This window comes from Vicugna pacos, chromosome 4, assembly GCF_048564905.1.
Source record: "Vicugna pacos chromosome 4, VicPac4, whole genome shotgun sequence".
Taxonomy (NCBI): domain Eukaryota; kingdom Metazoa; phylum Chordata; class Mammalia; order Artiodactyla; family Camelidae; genus Vicugna; species Vicugna pacos.
In genome coordinates, this window is record NC_132990.1 from 77,210,566 (window position 1) to 77,226,649 (window position 16,084).

At 50.7% G+C, this 16,084-nt stretch overlaps 1 protein-coding gene across 7 annotated transcripts in view; it reads right to left on the reverse strand.

The window, feature by feature from the left end:
- The window catches only part of NACC2 (NACC family member 2), a 69,340-nt gene that overhangs the window by 17,217 nt on the left and 36,039 nt on the right, over positions 1-16,084 (reverse strand). For 4 of the 7 annotated variants that reach the window (XM_072960399.1, XM_072960396.1, XM_072960400.1 and 1 more), the window contains exon 2: positions 12,421-13,372. In XM_072960399.1, the coding sequence (XP_072816500.1) occupies positions 12,421-13,309 (889 nt within the window). In that variant the 5' untranslated portion in view covers positions 13,310-13,372. Of the gene's footprint in view, positions 1-12,420; positions 13,373-13,540; positions 14,577-14,677; positions 14,772-16,084 lie in introns of those variants that run through there. The other 3 variants (XM_072960402.1, XM_072960397.1, XM_072960398.1) reach the window with 3 other exon arrangements.

The following is a 16,084-nucleotide window of genomic DNA, read 5'->3' on the forward strand; positions in this document are numbered from 1 at the left end:
TCCACGCGTGGACTTCCCAGTGCTGCCGACTGCTTCGCGGTGCTAAGAGGACCAGTCGACAGGAAGATGAAACAGCAGGCACCCAATCAAAACCTCGTAACAGCTGGCGGAACTGAAAGGGGAAACGGCGAATCTACAAGCACGCTTGGAGATTTTTATATCCCATCTCTTTAGCGATACAAGAAGATGAAAACAAATCTGAAAGCGTTTGCAAGATTTGCCTTAACTATGGGTGCCGTTTAGTAGGCTGAACAGTGCAATTTCCCCCCAGTGCGCACGGAACATTTGCTGGAGCGCACAGTCGGTCTCACCAGACGTCAGGGCAGCGAAGTGGTCTGAGTATAGTCTGTGACCACGGGAAATTTAATTTAGAAGTTATCACAAAAAAGTGACCAGAAAATGTAAAACATGTTTGGAAATTTAAGCAATACACCACTACATAACCCAAAGGTTAAGGGGAAAAAAAGTCACTAAAGCATTATGAAATACGTTTAACTGAATGATGATGAAAATACGACCTATCAAAAGGTGTTGGACAGAATTAAGCTCTGCTGACCGGGGAACGAAACGGGCAGCTCTAAGTCCATGTAGTTTAATTAATTAATTAATTAAAGTAATTAATTTTGAGGGGGAAGTAATTAGGTTTTTATTTACTCCCCCAAGTGCATGTATTTTAAAAGGCTGAGAAATCAGTGATCTAATGATTGATGACAAAAATTAGGAAAAGAATAGCAAGTTAACTCAAAGAAAGCAGAAATAAATTGAAGTTAAAACATATGTTTAAGCACAGTTGACCCTTAAGCAAGGGGAGGGTTAGGGGTGCCAACCCTGCACAGTCGGAAGTCCACATGTAACTTTCAAGCCCCCCAAAGGAAACCTCAGCTACTAACAGCCCACCGCCAACCAGAAGCCTCACTGATTATAAGTTAGTGAACACACATTTTGTACGTTATTTTGTATTTATACTATCTTCTTATGATCAAGTAAGGTACAGAAAAAATTGGGGGTGGGGGGAAGGTCCAACTTCAGCGGTAGAGTGCGCGTCCAGCATGCACGAGGTCCTGGGTTCAATCCCAGGGAGGGCACCCCTGCGGAGCCAGGGGCTCCGAGCTCAGGGTCTGGCCAGAGGCAGACTGCTAGACTCCAGGCACTCCACCCACCTCCAGGAGGTGGGCACTGAGGAGGGCGTCACAGCTCCGGAGATCCCCCCACCCCCAAAAAAGTGGCCAAAAAAGTTAGGAAGCCGAATCCAGAGGTCTGCAAAAAGAACACAACATCACAACGAGGCTGAACTCATTCCAGGAATGCAAGGTTTTTTAATATTCGAAAAAGCAGTTTATAACATTAACAGAGCAGAAGAGGAAAACTATATGACCACATAAATATTTAGAGAAAAGCTTTTGTTAACATGCAACACTTATTTACGAAAAAAAACAACAAAACTCTTAACTTAGGAAAAGAAATTCCCTTAATGCGATAGGGTATCACAAAAAGCCCAGAGCAGATATCCTACTTAGAGATGAAATATTGGAAGCGTTTCCTGAGTTTGGAAAGGAAACAAAGATGAACAGGAAGCTCTGGCCAGGATAGCCGGGCAAGAAAGTAAATAAAAACGTTAAGGATAGAAATAAAGAAATAAAACTGTCACTCTTAGCAGATGACATGACTGTACACAGAGAAAGTCCAAAAGAATCTGCAGATAAACTATTACAATAAACAAGTGAACTTAGCTAGATAGCCAGATTTTTAAAAAATAATCAAATTTGTTTCTATATACTAGCAACAAACAATAAAAAAAAGAAACTAAATGTCATGTAGATTAAAACAAAAAGTGAATTTCAAGGAATAAATCTAGCAAAAGATGGGCAGAAAACTACAAAATATTTACAAGAAAAACTGAAAAAGATGTAAATAAATGGAGAGATACACCCAATCTTGCAGACATCAGTTCACCGCAGACTGACCCACAGAGTCAATGAAATCCCAACCAACTTCCAGCAGAAATTGTTGTGTGGCATTTGACAGAGTGATTCTGAAAGGCATATACAAAAAAAGTAGCCAAAGCAAAGCAGCAGTAAGGAACAAAAACCTGGAAGATTTACACTACATAGAAACTAAGAGCATGAGTAGTGGCACAGGGATGAGCAAAGAGGCTGAAGGAGCAAAACAGAGTTCAGACAGAATTCACACATTTTACAGACGTCTGGGGTACATCCCAGGGGACACCGCAGTGCAGTCGTGGAAAAGATGGTCATCTCAATAAAAAGTGCTAGATCACCTGGAAAGTTATATAGGGAAAAAGTAAAACTTGAGCGCCATATCACACCACATTAAAATAAATCAATTCCAGATGTACTACAAGAGCCTTCATAAGAAAACAGGAGAGTCAGAATCTCGACTGTCAGAGGAGAAAAGCAGATGCAGGGAAGACAGGAAGCTGGGAGAAGTCTAGGACATTGAATTTGATTTAAATTTAAATATATCAATTCCAAGAGATTTATAGATATTAAATCCTATATATAAAACAGATAAACAGCAAGTTTCTATTGTATGCACAGGGAACTCTATTCAATATTTTGTAGTAACCTATAATGAATAAGAACAGGAAAAGGAATATATGTATGTACACGTAGGACTGAAACATTAGACTGTGCACCAGAAATTGACATAACATTGTAAACTGATTATACTTCACTTAATCAACTCTGAGCTCTGACTACTAAAAGGGTATAAAAAACAACACCCCAGTAGCAATAAGCAAAGCTAGCACCAAGATCTTGGTTACTAAACTCCGTTCCCCACTGAAAGGGAAATGGGCACACTCCACAGCTGGGAACATGAAGTCTAAGATGAGCCTGGGACGTTCTGCCAAGCAATACAATATGAAAAATGCTTAAAAAACCCCACAACTCTACACTAACACTAAATAAATAAGAACAATAAGTGAAGGAATACAATGAATAGGAGGGGATGGGGGGGTGCCCTTCCCTAAAAGACCGCCAACTGATAAACACAGGCGCTACAGAACTCTGAGGCTAGATCACCACTTTGCGATTGTCAGAGCAGTGATCAATCCAACGAGAGCCATCAATAAGTACTGAAAGGGAAGCACGGATCTTCTCTCACAGTGACTCACCTGGCAGGGATCACCTGAACCAACTGATGTAAGGGACCGCCAGCAACGCTGGCCCAGACCAGGGCCGTGCGCAGAAGCCCAGCAGAGACGCACACCACGTGCCCGGTCGTGAGGCGAGGCCTGGCAGACCCAAACGGGGGCACCTTCTACAAAAAACCAGCCCGGGCTCTTCTAAGAGGAAAGTGTCATGGAGGAGGAAGGCTGAGAATCTATTCCAGGATAAAGGGACTACAGAAAATAAGCTCAAATGCAATGTGTGATTCTGAGCCGAAAACTGGATCAGAAAACACCCAACACAGGTACAAAGGACACTATTGAGACAACTGGAGAAATCTGAGCCCTGATTTATGGAGGACTGTGTCAGGATTGACTTTCCTGAGTTTTGAACACTGTTTGAACTCTTGTTTAGGTAAGAGAACGTCCTGTTTATGTAAGCAATGCTCAATATTTTGGGGTGAAAAAGCGTTAATATCTGCAAGTTGCTCCCAAATGTTTCAGGGAAAAAAAGATGACACCTGTAAAGAGAAAAAGAATGCTAAATCAAACGTGGCCAATTCTTACCAGCTAGGGAGTCTCAGGGAAAGGTACACAGGAGTACTTTGGACTTACCTTGAAACACTTCTGTAAACTTAAAATGATTTCAAATCAGAAAAATTTTAAAGGATACACAGAGGAACATCACAATGATCCTGAGGTAAAGGAAGATTTCCTTAAACAAGACATGAAAATTGCTATTGATAAGGAGAAAAAAACCTAATCAATGCATCAAAATTATATTAAAAATGAAAAGGCAAGTTGCCGAGTAGAAGATATCTACGACACATACAACGGATAGAAGAGGCCTCTTCAGTGTATACAGAGCTCGTGAAAAGTTACGAGAAAAGGACAGACCCCTCACTCTACAAAAGTGTGGAACAGAAGATTCAATGGGGTGTTTCACAAGGAGGCCAACCCAGTTGCTAAGACTATGAAAAAGTGTTCAAAATCACCCCTCGTTGTGGAAGCTTAACACCATGATAAGAGACTCAGGACAACAGACTGCAGGTGCTCAACATGCGCAACGTCCAGCATCTGCTAAGAAATTAACAGATAATGTGGAGAATCACAAAAAGGTGACCCTAAGGGGGAGAAAAGTCAGTAGGTATTACCAGACCAAGAAATGACAAAGGGGATGGCATTAGCAGGCAAAGACTTTAAACCATATATAAAACATGATCAGAACTTCAAAGTAATGTGAAAGCAGGAACTCAGTGAGCGGAGAAACGGAACCTGCAAATAAGAACAAAACGGAAACACAGAGATCAGTGACTGTGAAGAGGCTGCCATGGAAATGAGTCCATCTAAAGCCTAAACAAGAAAAAGGACAAAAACTAACAAGTAAATAAAGCCTCGAGACCTCAGGGACAAAACATGATCAACTGGAGTTGTACGGGAAGGAAGGGGCACAAAGATACCTGAAGAAATAGTGGTATAAATGCACACGTCTAAAAAGCTCCACAAACTCTAAGCAGAATAAACAAAGAAAACCACACAGAAGCCCATGGTCATCAAATCGATGAAAAGCAGAGAAAAGCAGGCTGGAAAGAAAAGACACAGCTCATGCCAAGGAGCACAGAGAAGAATGACTGGGACTTCCTGAGGGGAAAAAAAAGCATTTCAGAAGACAAGAGAACGACATCTACTGAAAGCAGTAACGTGACAGTCTAGAATTCTATACCCAGCAGAAATATCCTTCAAAAATGAAGGTTGAGGGAGGGTAGAGCTCACTGGGAGAGCTTGTGCTTAGCATGCGCGAGGTCCTGGGTTCAATCCCCAGCAGCTCCAGTAAAAATAAAACGAATAAATAAACCTAATCTTCCCTCCCAATGAAGGTGACAATTGTACAACGAAAACTGATTAATTTTATTGTACATAAGTTATACTTCAATAAGGCAGATTTTTAAAAAGTGATATCAAGACCTCTTTGTAATTTTCCAGAGTTCATTCATCCCTAGGATGGTAAGAAATATTAAATGAAATTCTTCAAGCTGAAGAAAAATGATACCACTTGGAAACTCCAATCTATACGAAGTCTGAAGAACCAGACAAGATAAATATGTGGGTAAATATAATACAGTTTTTTTGTATTTTCAATTTCTTCAAAAGAAAATTAAATATCCATTTGAAAAAAATTAGAAACTCGATCTGTATCTCGCAACTTACACAAAAATTAACTCAAAATGGGCCACAGACTAAACATAAAACCCAAAGCCATAAAACATAGGGGAAAAAAGTTTTTGCAATCTTGTTAGGTAAAGACTCAAATATAATGTGAAAAGCATGAGCTGTAAGAGAAATGACTGATCATTTAACTCAAGATTTTAAAATATCAATGAAAGACACTATTAAGAGAAAGAAGAGATAAATTACAGTCTGAGAGAAAATGTTTATAAATCACATATCCAACATAGGACTTTTATCTAAAATGTATAAAGAACACAATACTCAACAACACTCCATATTCAAGCCACCCAGTAGAAAGAGAGCAGAGGACTCAAAGAGGGACTTGATCAGAGCAGATGTACGGATGGCAAAGAAATACACAAGGATGTTCCACATCCTTAGACATCATAAGACACTGGAAGAATACAAATTAAAGTCTCAATGAGGTATCGCTACAAACCATGAGAATGGCTTTTTTTTTTTTAAGACAAAACCAACTGCCAGCAAAAAACAACCAAAAGGTCCCCTGACTGGCAAATGGATAAACCCACTGTGGTACAGACACACAGTGGAACACTACTCAGCAGTCAGAAAGAACAAACCACAAATTCACACAACACTAATGAACCTCAAATGCATTCTGACTCAAAGGGCCACATACTGTATGATCCGACCAATATGACAGAAAACAGACCAGCAGTTGCAGGAGTTTGGGGGGAGGGGGAAAAGGGGGCTGCATGAGGGATGGTGAAGCGTAGGAGTAAAACTGCTCTGTATTTTGATCATGGAAGTGATCACATGACTATATGCATTTGTTTAAACTCAGAGGACCGAAAAGAGTAAGTTCTACTCTATTTAAATTTTAAGTGACTAAAAATGGAAAAGAGATAATTGGCTGTTTCAAGTAAAAATAGTAACATAAGGTTTACAGCCTATGAAGAAGTGAAATATTTAACAACAATTGCACAACGGACTAGAGCAGAGAAAATGAAAACACAGTTTTGAGAGTCTGAGATCCATGGAGGGGGCGATATACCTGAGAAGTTTGATGGGATAAGTTATATTCACGAGTCAGCTCCAGACAATGGAAGCATGGGTGGAGGTGGAAGTCAGGGGGTCCTAACTGCTAGGTCAACAGTGGATCTAAAGAAGAACTCCGGAAAATTCAATCAAAAAGTACTAGAAAAGAGGAAAAAAGAAAGTACGACAAATAATAAACAAATAGTGAGGTGACAGATCTGAATCTAACTCCGTTGAAAATTACATTAAACGTAAATAGTCTAAAGACTCCCAACAAAAGATAATCAGACTGTATAAAAAACCAGATCTCAACCATGTGATACCTATAAGAAATGCACTTTAAGGGGGAGGGTATAGCTCAAGTGGCAGAGCTCATGCTTAGCATGCATAAGGTTCTGGGTTCAATCCCCAGTGCCTCCTCTAAAAAATAAATAAGTAAACCTAATTACCCCCTCCCCAAATTTTTTTAAATGCACTTTAAGACACAGATGGGTTCATAGTAAGTAGATGAAAAGAGCCAACACCAGGCAAATAGTAAATATGAGAGCTGGCACAGCTATATTAATACCTACATAGATCAGAAATGGATACATTCCATGAAAGATACAAATTACCATGGCTCGAACAAGATGAAGGGGAAATCTGAATAGTTCTACACCTAAACTAGCAGAAGACATAATTAAAAACCTTCCCACAATGAACAAAAACAACAAAACTGCAGGCGCAAGTGGCTTCACTGGTGAATGAAACACTTAAGAAAGAAATAACATCAAACATACACAAATGCTTTCAGAAAATAAAGGAGAAAGGACAATAAAGTTAGCACATCCTCCTACCACAACCAAAGACACTGCAGGGAAACTACAGATAATTAACCTTCACGAACTTAAGAAAGTTATTCCTTAAGAAACAAATTCCCTAAAAAGTATCAGCAAATTGAATCCAACAATATGTAAAACTATAAAAAATAATGACAAGTCGGGTTTACCCTAAGAATGCAAGGGTGGTTCAACATTTAAAAATTAACTGATGCAATGTAACACATCAGTAAAACTAAGGAGAAAACCAACAAAATATATCATTGGATATAAATAATATAATAATCATTTCGGTAGATGAACAAAAATGCAGCCCCATTTGCACATGGACGTCACGGCGGTGAGATGACAGAAGCCCAACACCACTGCAACTAGTGGCATGTCCCCAGCGTGGGAGGTTACTCAGCAACCAAGAGGACCAAGGACCCACACTGAGAACCTCAGGGATGAATCAATCTCAAGATACAGTAAAAGAAAAAAGTCAAAAATAAAAGACTCCACCACAAACAATAAATGCTGGAGAGGGTGTGGAGAAAAGGGAACCCTCCTACACTGTTGGTGGGAATGTAATTTGGTGCAGCCACTATGGAAGACAATATGGAGGCTCCTTAAAAAACTAAAAATAGTTACCATATAATCCAGCACATATCCAGAGAAAACTCTAATACAGAAAGATATATACACCCCTATGTTCAAAGCAGTACTATTTACAACAGCCAGCACATGGAAGCAACCTAAATGTCCATTGACAAATGACTGGATAAAGAAGACGTGGTATATTTATATAATGGAATACTACTCAGCCATAAAAAAGAATGAAATAATGCCATTTGCAGCAACATGGATGGACCTGGAGATTGTCATTCTAAGTGAAGTAAGTCAGACAGAGAAAGACAAATATCATATGATATCACATGTGTGGAGTCTCCAAAATGATACAAATGAACTTATTTACAAAACAAACTTACAGGCACAGAAAATAAACTTATGGTTACCAAAGGAAAAAGGAGGGGAGGGATAAATCAGGAGTTTGAGATTAGCAGATACAAACTACTAAGTGCAAAATAGATAAACAACAAGGTCCTACTGTAGAGCACAGGGAACTATATTCAATAGCTTGTAGTAACCTATAATAAAAAGAGTATGAAAAACAATATACACACACACATAAGTATAACTGAATCACTACGCTGTGCACCTGAAACTAACACAACATTGTAAATCAACTATACTTCAATTAAAAAAAAAAAAGAAGACTCCATTCTTTGTGATTCCATTTACAGAGACTCCAGAAAAGGAAAAACCACAGTGACAGGAAGCAGGTGGGTGGCTGCTGAGGCCAGGGGTGGGTAGCGGGGAAGGACCTCGGGAGACATTTGAGGGGAGTAAACTGTTGCGTATCTTGATGGTGACTGTGGTACTTGACTGATTACAACGACCTAACTTGTCATCTATACACTTAAAATTAGTCCATTTTATTCTGTATAAACACTTCAATAAACAACAAAGAGGGGGAGAAAAAAAGGCAAGGTCTGTCCTGCGTCCAGGCGTGGGGACAATGGGCACATCCGGGGAAGGAGCAGGACCACCCGGGGCCACCACACATGCTGGCCACCAGCTCTCGGGCCACCAGCCATGCCCTGGCACACCAGCTAGGCCCCAGTGGAGGTCCCCTCCTGGGAAAGGGTTCACACGGAAGCTGGCGTCTCCCACAGGGAGCCACGGCTGCGTGCGTGATTCAACATCTGCCCCGTGAGGGGAGCGGGCTGGGAAGGCTGGCCAGGCCTGGAAGCCAGAAGGTGGTCAGAACCACAGAGGACAGAGGAGGGGTTAGGTGGGTGTCGGAGCCTCCCTCGCCATGCCCTCTGCTGGCTCAGTCCCCCCACCCCACAGCCTCCCTCCCAGGGGCCAGGGGGCAGCCTGCCCTGACGCTGACTGCCCAGCCATGATTCAGTACTGGTTCAGGGTCCAGCTTGTGTCTGTCTGTCTCCACTTAGTGGGGGGACCCATCCTGGCCACCACTGCTCGCAGCCTGCAGGGACCGATGTGCCCAAGGAGCGTAAAGGAGCCGAGACTGGGGAGCAGACCCTGTACGGCCCCCGTGCCTCCCCACCCCAGAACCAACACTGACCCCTACGGCCCGCACTGCCCTGGAGCTCCCTGCCTAGCAGCTGACATGCTCGCAGGGAGCCCCCTGCGAGGTGGGACGAGTCTGACCCGGCCCCATCAACACCCTCACGGTTAGGGCCTCCCCGGTGCCACCACTCCTAACAGCAACAAATCAGAAACATCCCTGCGTCCTTCGTCCTTCGAGGGAAGAGGGTAAATCAACCATCTTCCTCCACCTATGGATAAGGATGCAGGTCGTGGGAGGAGGGGAGACATGGGACGGGGTGGGGGGCCGCTGCTGGGGGAGCCGTCAGGAGTCCATTCACTTCACCTGTGGTGTTTAAGCCCTTAATTTCCACAACAAGAGGCCCGCTATGTAGGAGCTGCTAATGGCTCTTCCCTGGGGTGGGGGTGCCCAGCCACAAGGCCCTGCACACAGGGTGCTGGTCAGAAGACCTCTGAAGGTCACTCAGGCCGACTCTCCCTTGGCAGGTGGGGAGACTGAAGCCAGAAAGAAGAAAGGGTTCCCACGTCCCTGAGGCCCCAGAACTTCACCTTAGAACATTCCGGATGCCACCAGCTCAGAGAGCTGCCTGACTCTCGTCCAGGCCCCAGGCCACCAGCTGCCCAGGGGGTGTGAGGATGTTCCCGACCAGGCCAGGCCAGTGCACAGAAAGAGCCTGGGGTACGGGGAGCCGGTGCCCAAGGAATCACCAGCCTTTGGGGTTGGGCCCCTCTCTGCCTGCTGTGCCCCCATGGTCCCTCCCCCACAACCCTCTTCCCAGCGCGCCCGGCAGCCGGTGATGCCAGTGACATCACTGCCAATAACCTAGATTTTAACCAAGATATTGCACACCCCGTCCCTGCCCCACTTATGGGCTCACCGAGGAGAAAACCAGACTGGACCACCCCAGGCCAGCTGAAGGCATACCGCTTGCATGCCCCCTGCCCCCTCCAGTCTCCCAGCTCCCACCATCCTGACCCACCTCCAACAGCCCTGGAGGGGTGGGGAAGGGCTCTGAGGGCCGAGGAGTACAGGAACACCGGCCTTGGCCTCAGTAGGACTGAGTATGTTGTCTGACTTGAGGGGAGGGCTGGTGAGACGGTCTCGCCATGGTGAGGGCAGTGGCTCGGGGCAGCTTGGCTTCCCAAGCCCTACCATGGGCTGCCCACAGCCACTGCCCCCTGGCTCCTTAGAAAATCCAAGGACGCAGGCAGGCCACGACTGTCCTGTGAGGAGGGAGTCCAGGCCCATGCAGCCGGAAGGGCAGGTGCCCACCGACCAGCTACTGCAGTGCTCCCTCACCAGCAATCCCAGTGCCCTGTCCTGTTTCTCAGTGACTCAGACACATCTGAGTGGGCAGGGGGCTGTGCAGGGAGGACCCTAGGGAGCCGTCTGAATTAGGGTCCTCTCGTGGTTCCGAGGTACACCTCTACAGGCCACTGGGCCCTCAGCAGATCTGCTGTGACCCCTCCACAGAGCCCTGTCCAGCTGCCGGCATGGGGCTTCCACAGAGACAGCGCGGTCTGCCCTGGCCCCACGCAGCCTGCTTCCTCAGGGAAGGGGCTTGGGAGCCGCCCAGGGCCCTCTGGCCCAGTCTTGGCTCTAAGGATCTTCCCCCCACTCTGGTAGCTGTCAGCTGGGAAGTGGAGACAGAGAAGGAAACAGCACACGGGCAGTTCCCAGGGGTCTTGGCAAGGCCTGACCCACACCAGAGCTTGCAGTTTTCCCACTAAGAGAAAAAACCTAGTCCAGATGGAGGTGGTCTTGGTGTCAGTGTCCTGCGGAATTCATGTAAGTATGACAGTATGCATTAAAAGACAATGAGTTCTAGGGAAAACCAAGGCAGGCCTAGGGCCCCAGGGGGAGCTCTCGGGGGCAGTGCCTCTCCCACAGCTCTGAGAGGGACCCAGGTTGTCCAGACCAGAGGCCGAGACCCAGCCATCCAGTCCTCAGCCACTAAGGGGGCCGGGGGGTCCCAAGGGCCCAAGCTAACCGGTGCTCCTGGCTCCCTCCGCCCTTGCCCCCGGCACTAAGTCTGCACGAGTGTCTGCCTGGAGGTTGCGGAGCAGAACAGGGAGGAAGAGGTGGGGAGCAGCGTCTGCCCCAACAGGGCACTAGGACATGGGAAGTCTCGGGGGAGGAAAGGGTCCCCACACTGCCCTGTGGGGCCTCAGCACGGGCACGTCACTTCCCACTGGCACCACGTATCTAGTCCAGCCCACCGGACACAGGCCCTGCATGCAGATCAGGCAGGAAGCGGGCCCAGGCACACAGCCAGTTTTCGGGGAACACAGAAGGCTGGAGACACCAATCCGGGGCCTCAGCTACAGGACCCTCCACCCGGCAAACTCTGAGCGGCCCCCAGGGACAGTGACACAGCCTACAGGCAGCACCTCAAATCAGAGCACTGTGGGCTTAAAGCTCCCAAAGGCAGCAGTCCCCTCTGGTCTCAGAACAAGTTGAGGGGCAGCTCATTCAATTCAACAGGCACTGTCTGGCCTGTCCTTTGGTGCTGGGCCCAGAAAGATGGCCACAAATGGGACAGGTCCAAGGGAAACTCTGAACTCACTGAGAGTCAGAGAGAAGGCAAAAGCACTTGGGTAGGGAGAGGGCTGAGGTCAAAGGTAATGGAGATGGCCTGCTGGGGCACTTCAGACAGGGACACTGAGGTCTCGAGCAGGCGAGTGACCAGCCTGGGTCACACAGTACCCTGTGAGACCTCAGGCAGATCCCTGGTCCACTGAGGCCCTCAGTCTCTTCACCTGTCCAGTGAAAGAAACATGCTACACTGCAGCTGGACACCTTCCCATGGCCTCTCATCTCATCCAGGATCAAGTTTAAAGTCCTTCACTAAGGCCCTGCAAGACAGACCTAGGTCCTGCTCCCACCTCAGGTCTCAGATGCTGCCAGCTCATCCAGTCCAGTTGGGGACTCTCCCCTGCACACATCTGGCACAGGGGCCTCCCCGAGCTGTCCTGGCCCCAGGACATGCCCATCTTACTACTAGGCTATGCGTGCCACCAGATAAGGCCAGGGTTGCCTCGGTGCCCACCCAGGGCCTGAGGTCCACCCAGGCCTGCTGGCGGGCGGCTGCAGCAGTGGCGTGGGGCCAGGCCCCCACTGTGCGTTACCTGCATAGCTGCCCGTGGCCTTGATGTACATCTGGCCGTACTGCTCCTCCACCATGGTGTCGTAGGCCTCATCATCCTCCTCATCCTCCTCGTTGTGGTAGGAGGTGGGGCTGTCGGTGGTGGGCAGGCTGCTGGCCCCTGGACTGGTCCGCTCCCCCTGGGAGTAGGGCACCTGCTGGATGCTGGGGATGAGGGTGGCCAGGCTGGGCACCCCATAGTAGGAGACCCGGGGCAGCTTGAGAGGGGCCGTGCCCGCCGCCACCGCAGGACCCACCGCCGCCGTCCCGCCGTCCCGGGGCCCCGTCTCTAGCGGGCGTTTGGGGGCCAGGCCTGGGCCGGCGGCTAGCGGCAGCTCCATGGCTTCATGCTTCACGCGGGTCAGCAGCGGGATGGGGACGGAGGGGGACACGACGTATGGGGGGGCGGTGGCAGCGGCCGGCTGCAGCTGGTTGCAGGGACTCTGGGGCTCAGAGCTGGCGTCCTCGATCATGGCGGTCTGCGAGTCGCAGTGGGGCGAGCTCACCTTGAACATGAGGTCTGTGCCGCGCTCCACGATGTGCTGGATCTGCAGGAAGCCAGCTGTGTACATGACCACGAGCTGCTCGCTGGCTGCCATGGTCAGCCTGCCTGTGTAGCAGAAGGACAGAATCTGCTGGAAGCAGGCGGGCGGCACCGTGCCCGGCAGCTCGAAGGCGCTCTTGCTGTTGCCGCTGAACAGGTCGCGGAAGTAGAGGCTGCTGGCGGCCAGGACGGCCCGGTGGGCCTTGAAGGCCTGGCCCTTGACCACAATGGACACATCGCAGTAGAGGCCCAGCAGGCGCTGCTCGTTGAGGCAGCCAAGCACGGTGTTCCCGAAGTTGGGGATCTCGATGTGCAGCGTCTGCGACATGGCGGGCAGGCACTGTGGGCTCGCCTCAGACTCTCAGCGCGGGAGCAGCCGAGCGGGGCACATCTGCAGGAGAGGGCAGGAGGCACTGTGGTGAGGTTCCCGGACGGCCCCCCGAAGGGCCAAACTCCGCACCACCCCCGCTCTGCCCCGAGCGGCCTGTGCCCTCCTCTTGGGTACCCCAGACTTCCTCTAGCTGCCACAAGCCAGACCAGGTCTCGGAGCCGACCTCACCTACAGTGGGACCCTGGCTGGACCAACAGTGTTGTACAGGACGCCAGATGCTCTGAACCAAGTTCCCAACCAAGGGATGCCCCCCACGCCACCATGGGCTGCTTCCAGAGGCCGCCCAGGAGAGAGCATGAGCCCCGGGGGGGCCGGGAGACACCCAGTCCTAGCAGAAGAAGAGAGGCCTGCACAGGCGGCAGATGGGCCATGAGGTCCGGAGTGGGGCAGTTCAACGGCGGCGCTCGGAGGGGTGACGGCGGCAGGCCCGTGTCTGCACGACTCTTCTCCCAGGAAAAAGTTAGTGGCAAAGGAGCCCCTGGCTGCCTTTCCCCTGGGAGGGGCCAGAGCCCAGAGCATGGGGCAGGGCACCACAGGGCTGCCTCGTGGGGGTCTGTGGAAGCTTTGGTTTCGGTTTGGTTTCAGCCACGCAGCGGCCAGTCAGCAAGGGAATTCCGCCCGCCAGGCTTAGGAGCTGCCCCTCAGTCCCCTGGAGAGTCGGCGGGGTGGGGGTGCCCAGGGAAGTGAGCTGAAGCTGGGAGAACTCGGCGGCTCCGCCACCTCTGCTCCCTCTCCCGGCAGAGACCTGGGGCCAGAGGGGTCTCTGAGTCCTGACCGGCTCCCGGGCTTCCGGCTGCTGTCAGGGACCGGCTGCCAGACCAGGAGTTGGGAGCCTGTCGCGGCCCCACCTGCACGTACTCCTGGCCCCCAGCTTCCAACGCTGGCCAATCCCTGCTGGCTTGTTCCCAGCCCAGGTGACCAGAGGGGTCGTGGGGAGATGGGGGAGGGCCCGGCAAGGGCTCAGATGCTGCCGGGATGCCACCAGCCCCCAGGGGCTAGGAACGGGGCTCCAGTGCTGTGGATCTGCTGCCGGGCTCAGAGGAGGGGTCCGGGATGGAGGGGCCAGAGAAGGCGCTGGCCCAACTCCGCGCAGCCTGCGGCCGTACAAAGGGCCGCTCTGTCCCGCGGGAGGAAAGTGCAGGCGGCCGCAGTGGCGCCGGGCGGCCAGCGGAGGGAGGGCGGAGCACTGGACTGGCCGGCAGGAGTTGGGCAGGTGGGCGGCCGCTTGGGGGAGGGTCTGCAGCGACCCCGCTGCGGAGAAGTTGCCAGCCTGGCCGGTGGTACCAGCCAGCGGGGGAGACCTACCTTTGGCCGCTGCCGCCGTGGCCCCGGCACTGCCCGCTCAGCCTGGCAGGGGCAGGCTTGCCCGCACGCCGGCCGCCCGCAGCCGCCAGCTGCTCGGAGAATGCAGCAAACGGAGCGGGAGCCCTTGGGGTGGGGAGGGTGCGAGGAGCCGGGAGAGGAGGAGGAGGAGGAGGAGGAGGAGGAGGAGGAGGAGGAGGGCAGAGAGAGAGTCTCGGAGCTGGGCTCGGCCGCGGCTCAGCTGCACCCAGCCCGACTCTCCGGGGCAGCGCACAGCATCTAAATGAAGAGGCCGGATGCAGACGGACATTCAGGCAGCTCTCGGGAATGAATAGCCGCCTTTGATTTGGGAGCCGAAGTAAATGCCAGCTCCCAGCCCCAGCTTTAAAAACAGTGGAGTGTTGGTGCCAGAGGAATGCGCGGCTCCGGGTGTTGGTACAAGACAGACTTTTGATGACTCACTGCAATGCAAACAAAGATGGCAGAAATACTGTACTGTACGTGGAGAGACGCTTCGTGGTGCCACGGCAACTGAGACAGCCTGGAAATTTATAGTGCAGTTTTGCATATGAATTACCCAGCAAACTGCCACCCTGCCATCCAGTACAGCCCGAGTGTCAAAGCATTTAAACTATTCCAAACAGTCTGCAGGGCTGGCAGAGCTGCCTAACTCTTCTAGGGCGGAAGGGGGGTGACGATGATGGGGGAGGGAGGCCAGCAGGTCAGGGCAGGCAGGGCAGAAACTGGGTGAGGGAGGGGAGCCCAGAAGGGGAGAAAAAGGAAGGAGATGAGAAGATGAGGCAGAAGAAGGAGAGAGCAAGGGGCCAGGGAGGAAGAGGCCCAGAGACAGATAGGAGGGCAGAGGCCCGGCACCCCCACCCCAGTGCCCCCCTTCTCCACCCCCCTCCTTGGGGTTCTAGAGTAGCAGGCCCAACTAGTCCAGCCCCAACACCCCACTCCCAGTCTCCCAGGTGGTCACCCTGGCTTCCAACCCCTCGGCCGGGGCAGCTCTCTTAAAGAAGTATAACTTTGTGATAGTAACTGTTCCAACTGGGGCCAGGCAACCAGGGGCCCCTGATGCACCAGCCCCAGAGGTGGCAGCAGACGCTACTCCCCAGGCTAGCCGTGCTGCTGGGCTGCGCATGCGGGGCCCGCAGTGTCCACCCTCTGCCGAGACTTTCCTGGGCAGGGGTGGCCAGTCCTGCTCCAGAGGACGCACCTCCTTCGAGGCTCAAGTCACGGCCCACTGGATTGCATGGGCCCTGGGGCAAATCACCGGCCTGCCCAGCCTCAGCTTCCCAGCCTGCCACCAACTGTGGCAGCTGCAAGAAGGGACAGGGATCAGACGAGATGGCCAAGTTCGGGTCTCCTGTAGTGTGAATTAGCCCTGACGCTGCAGCAGGGAGGAGG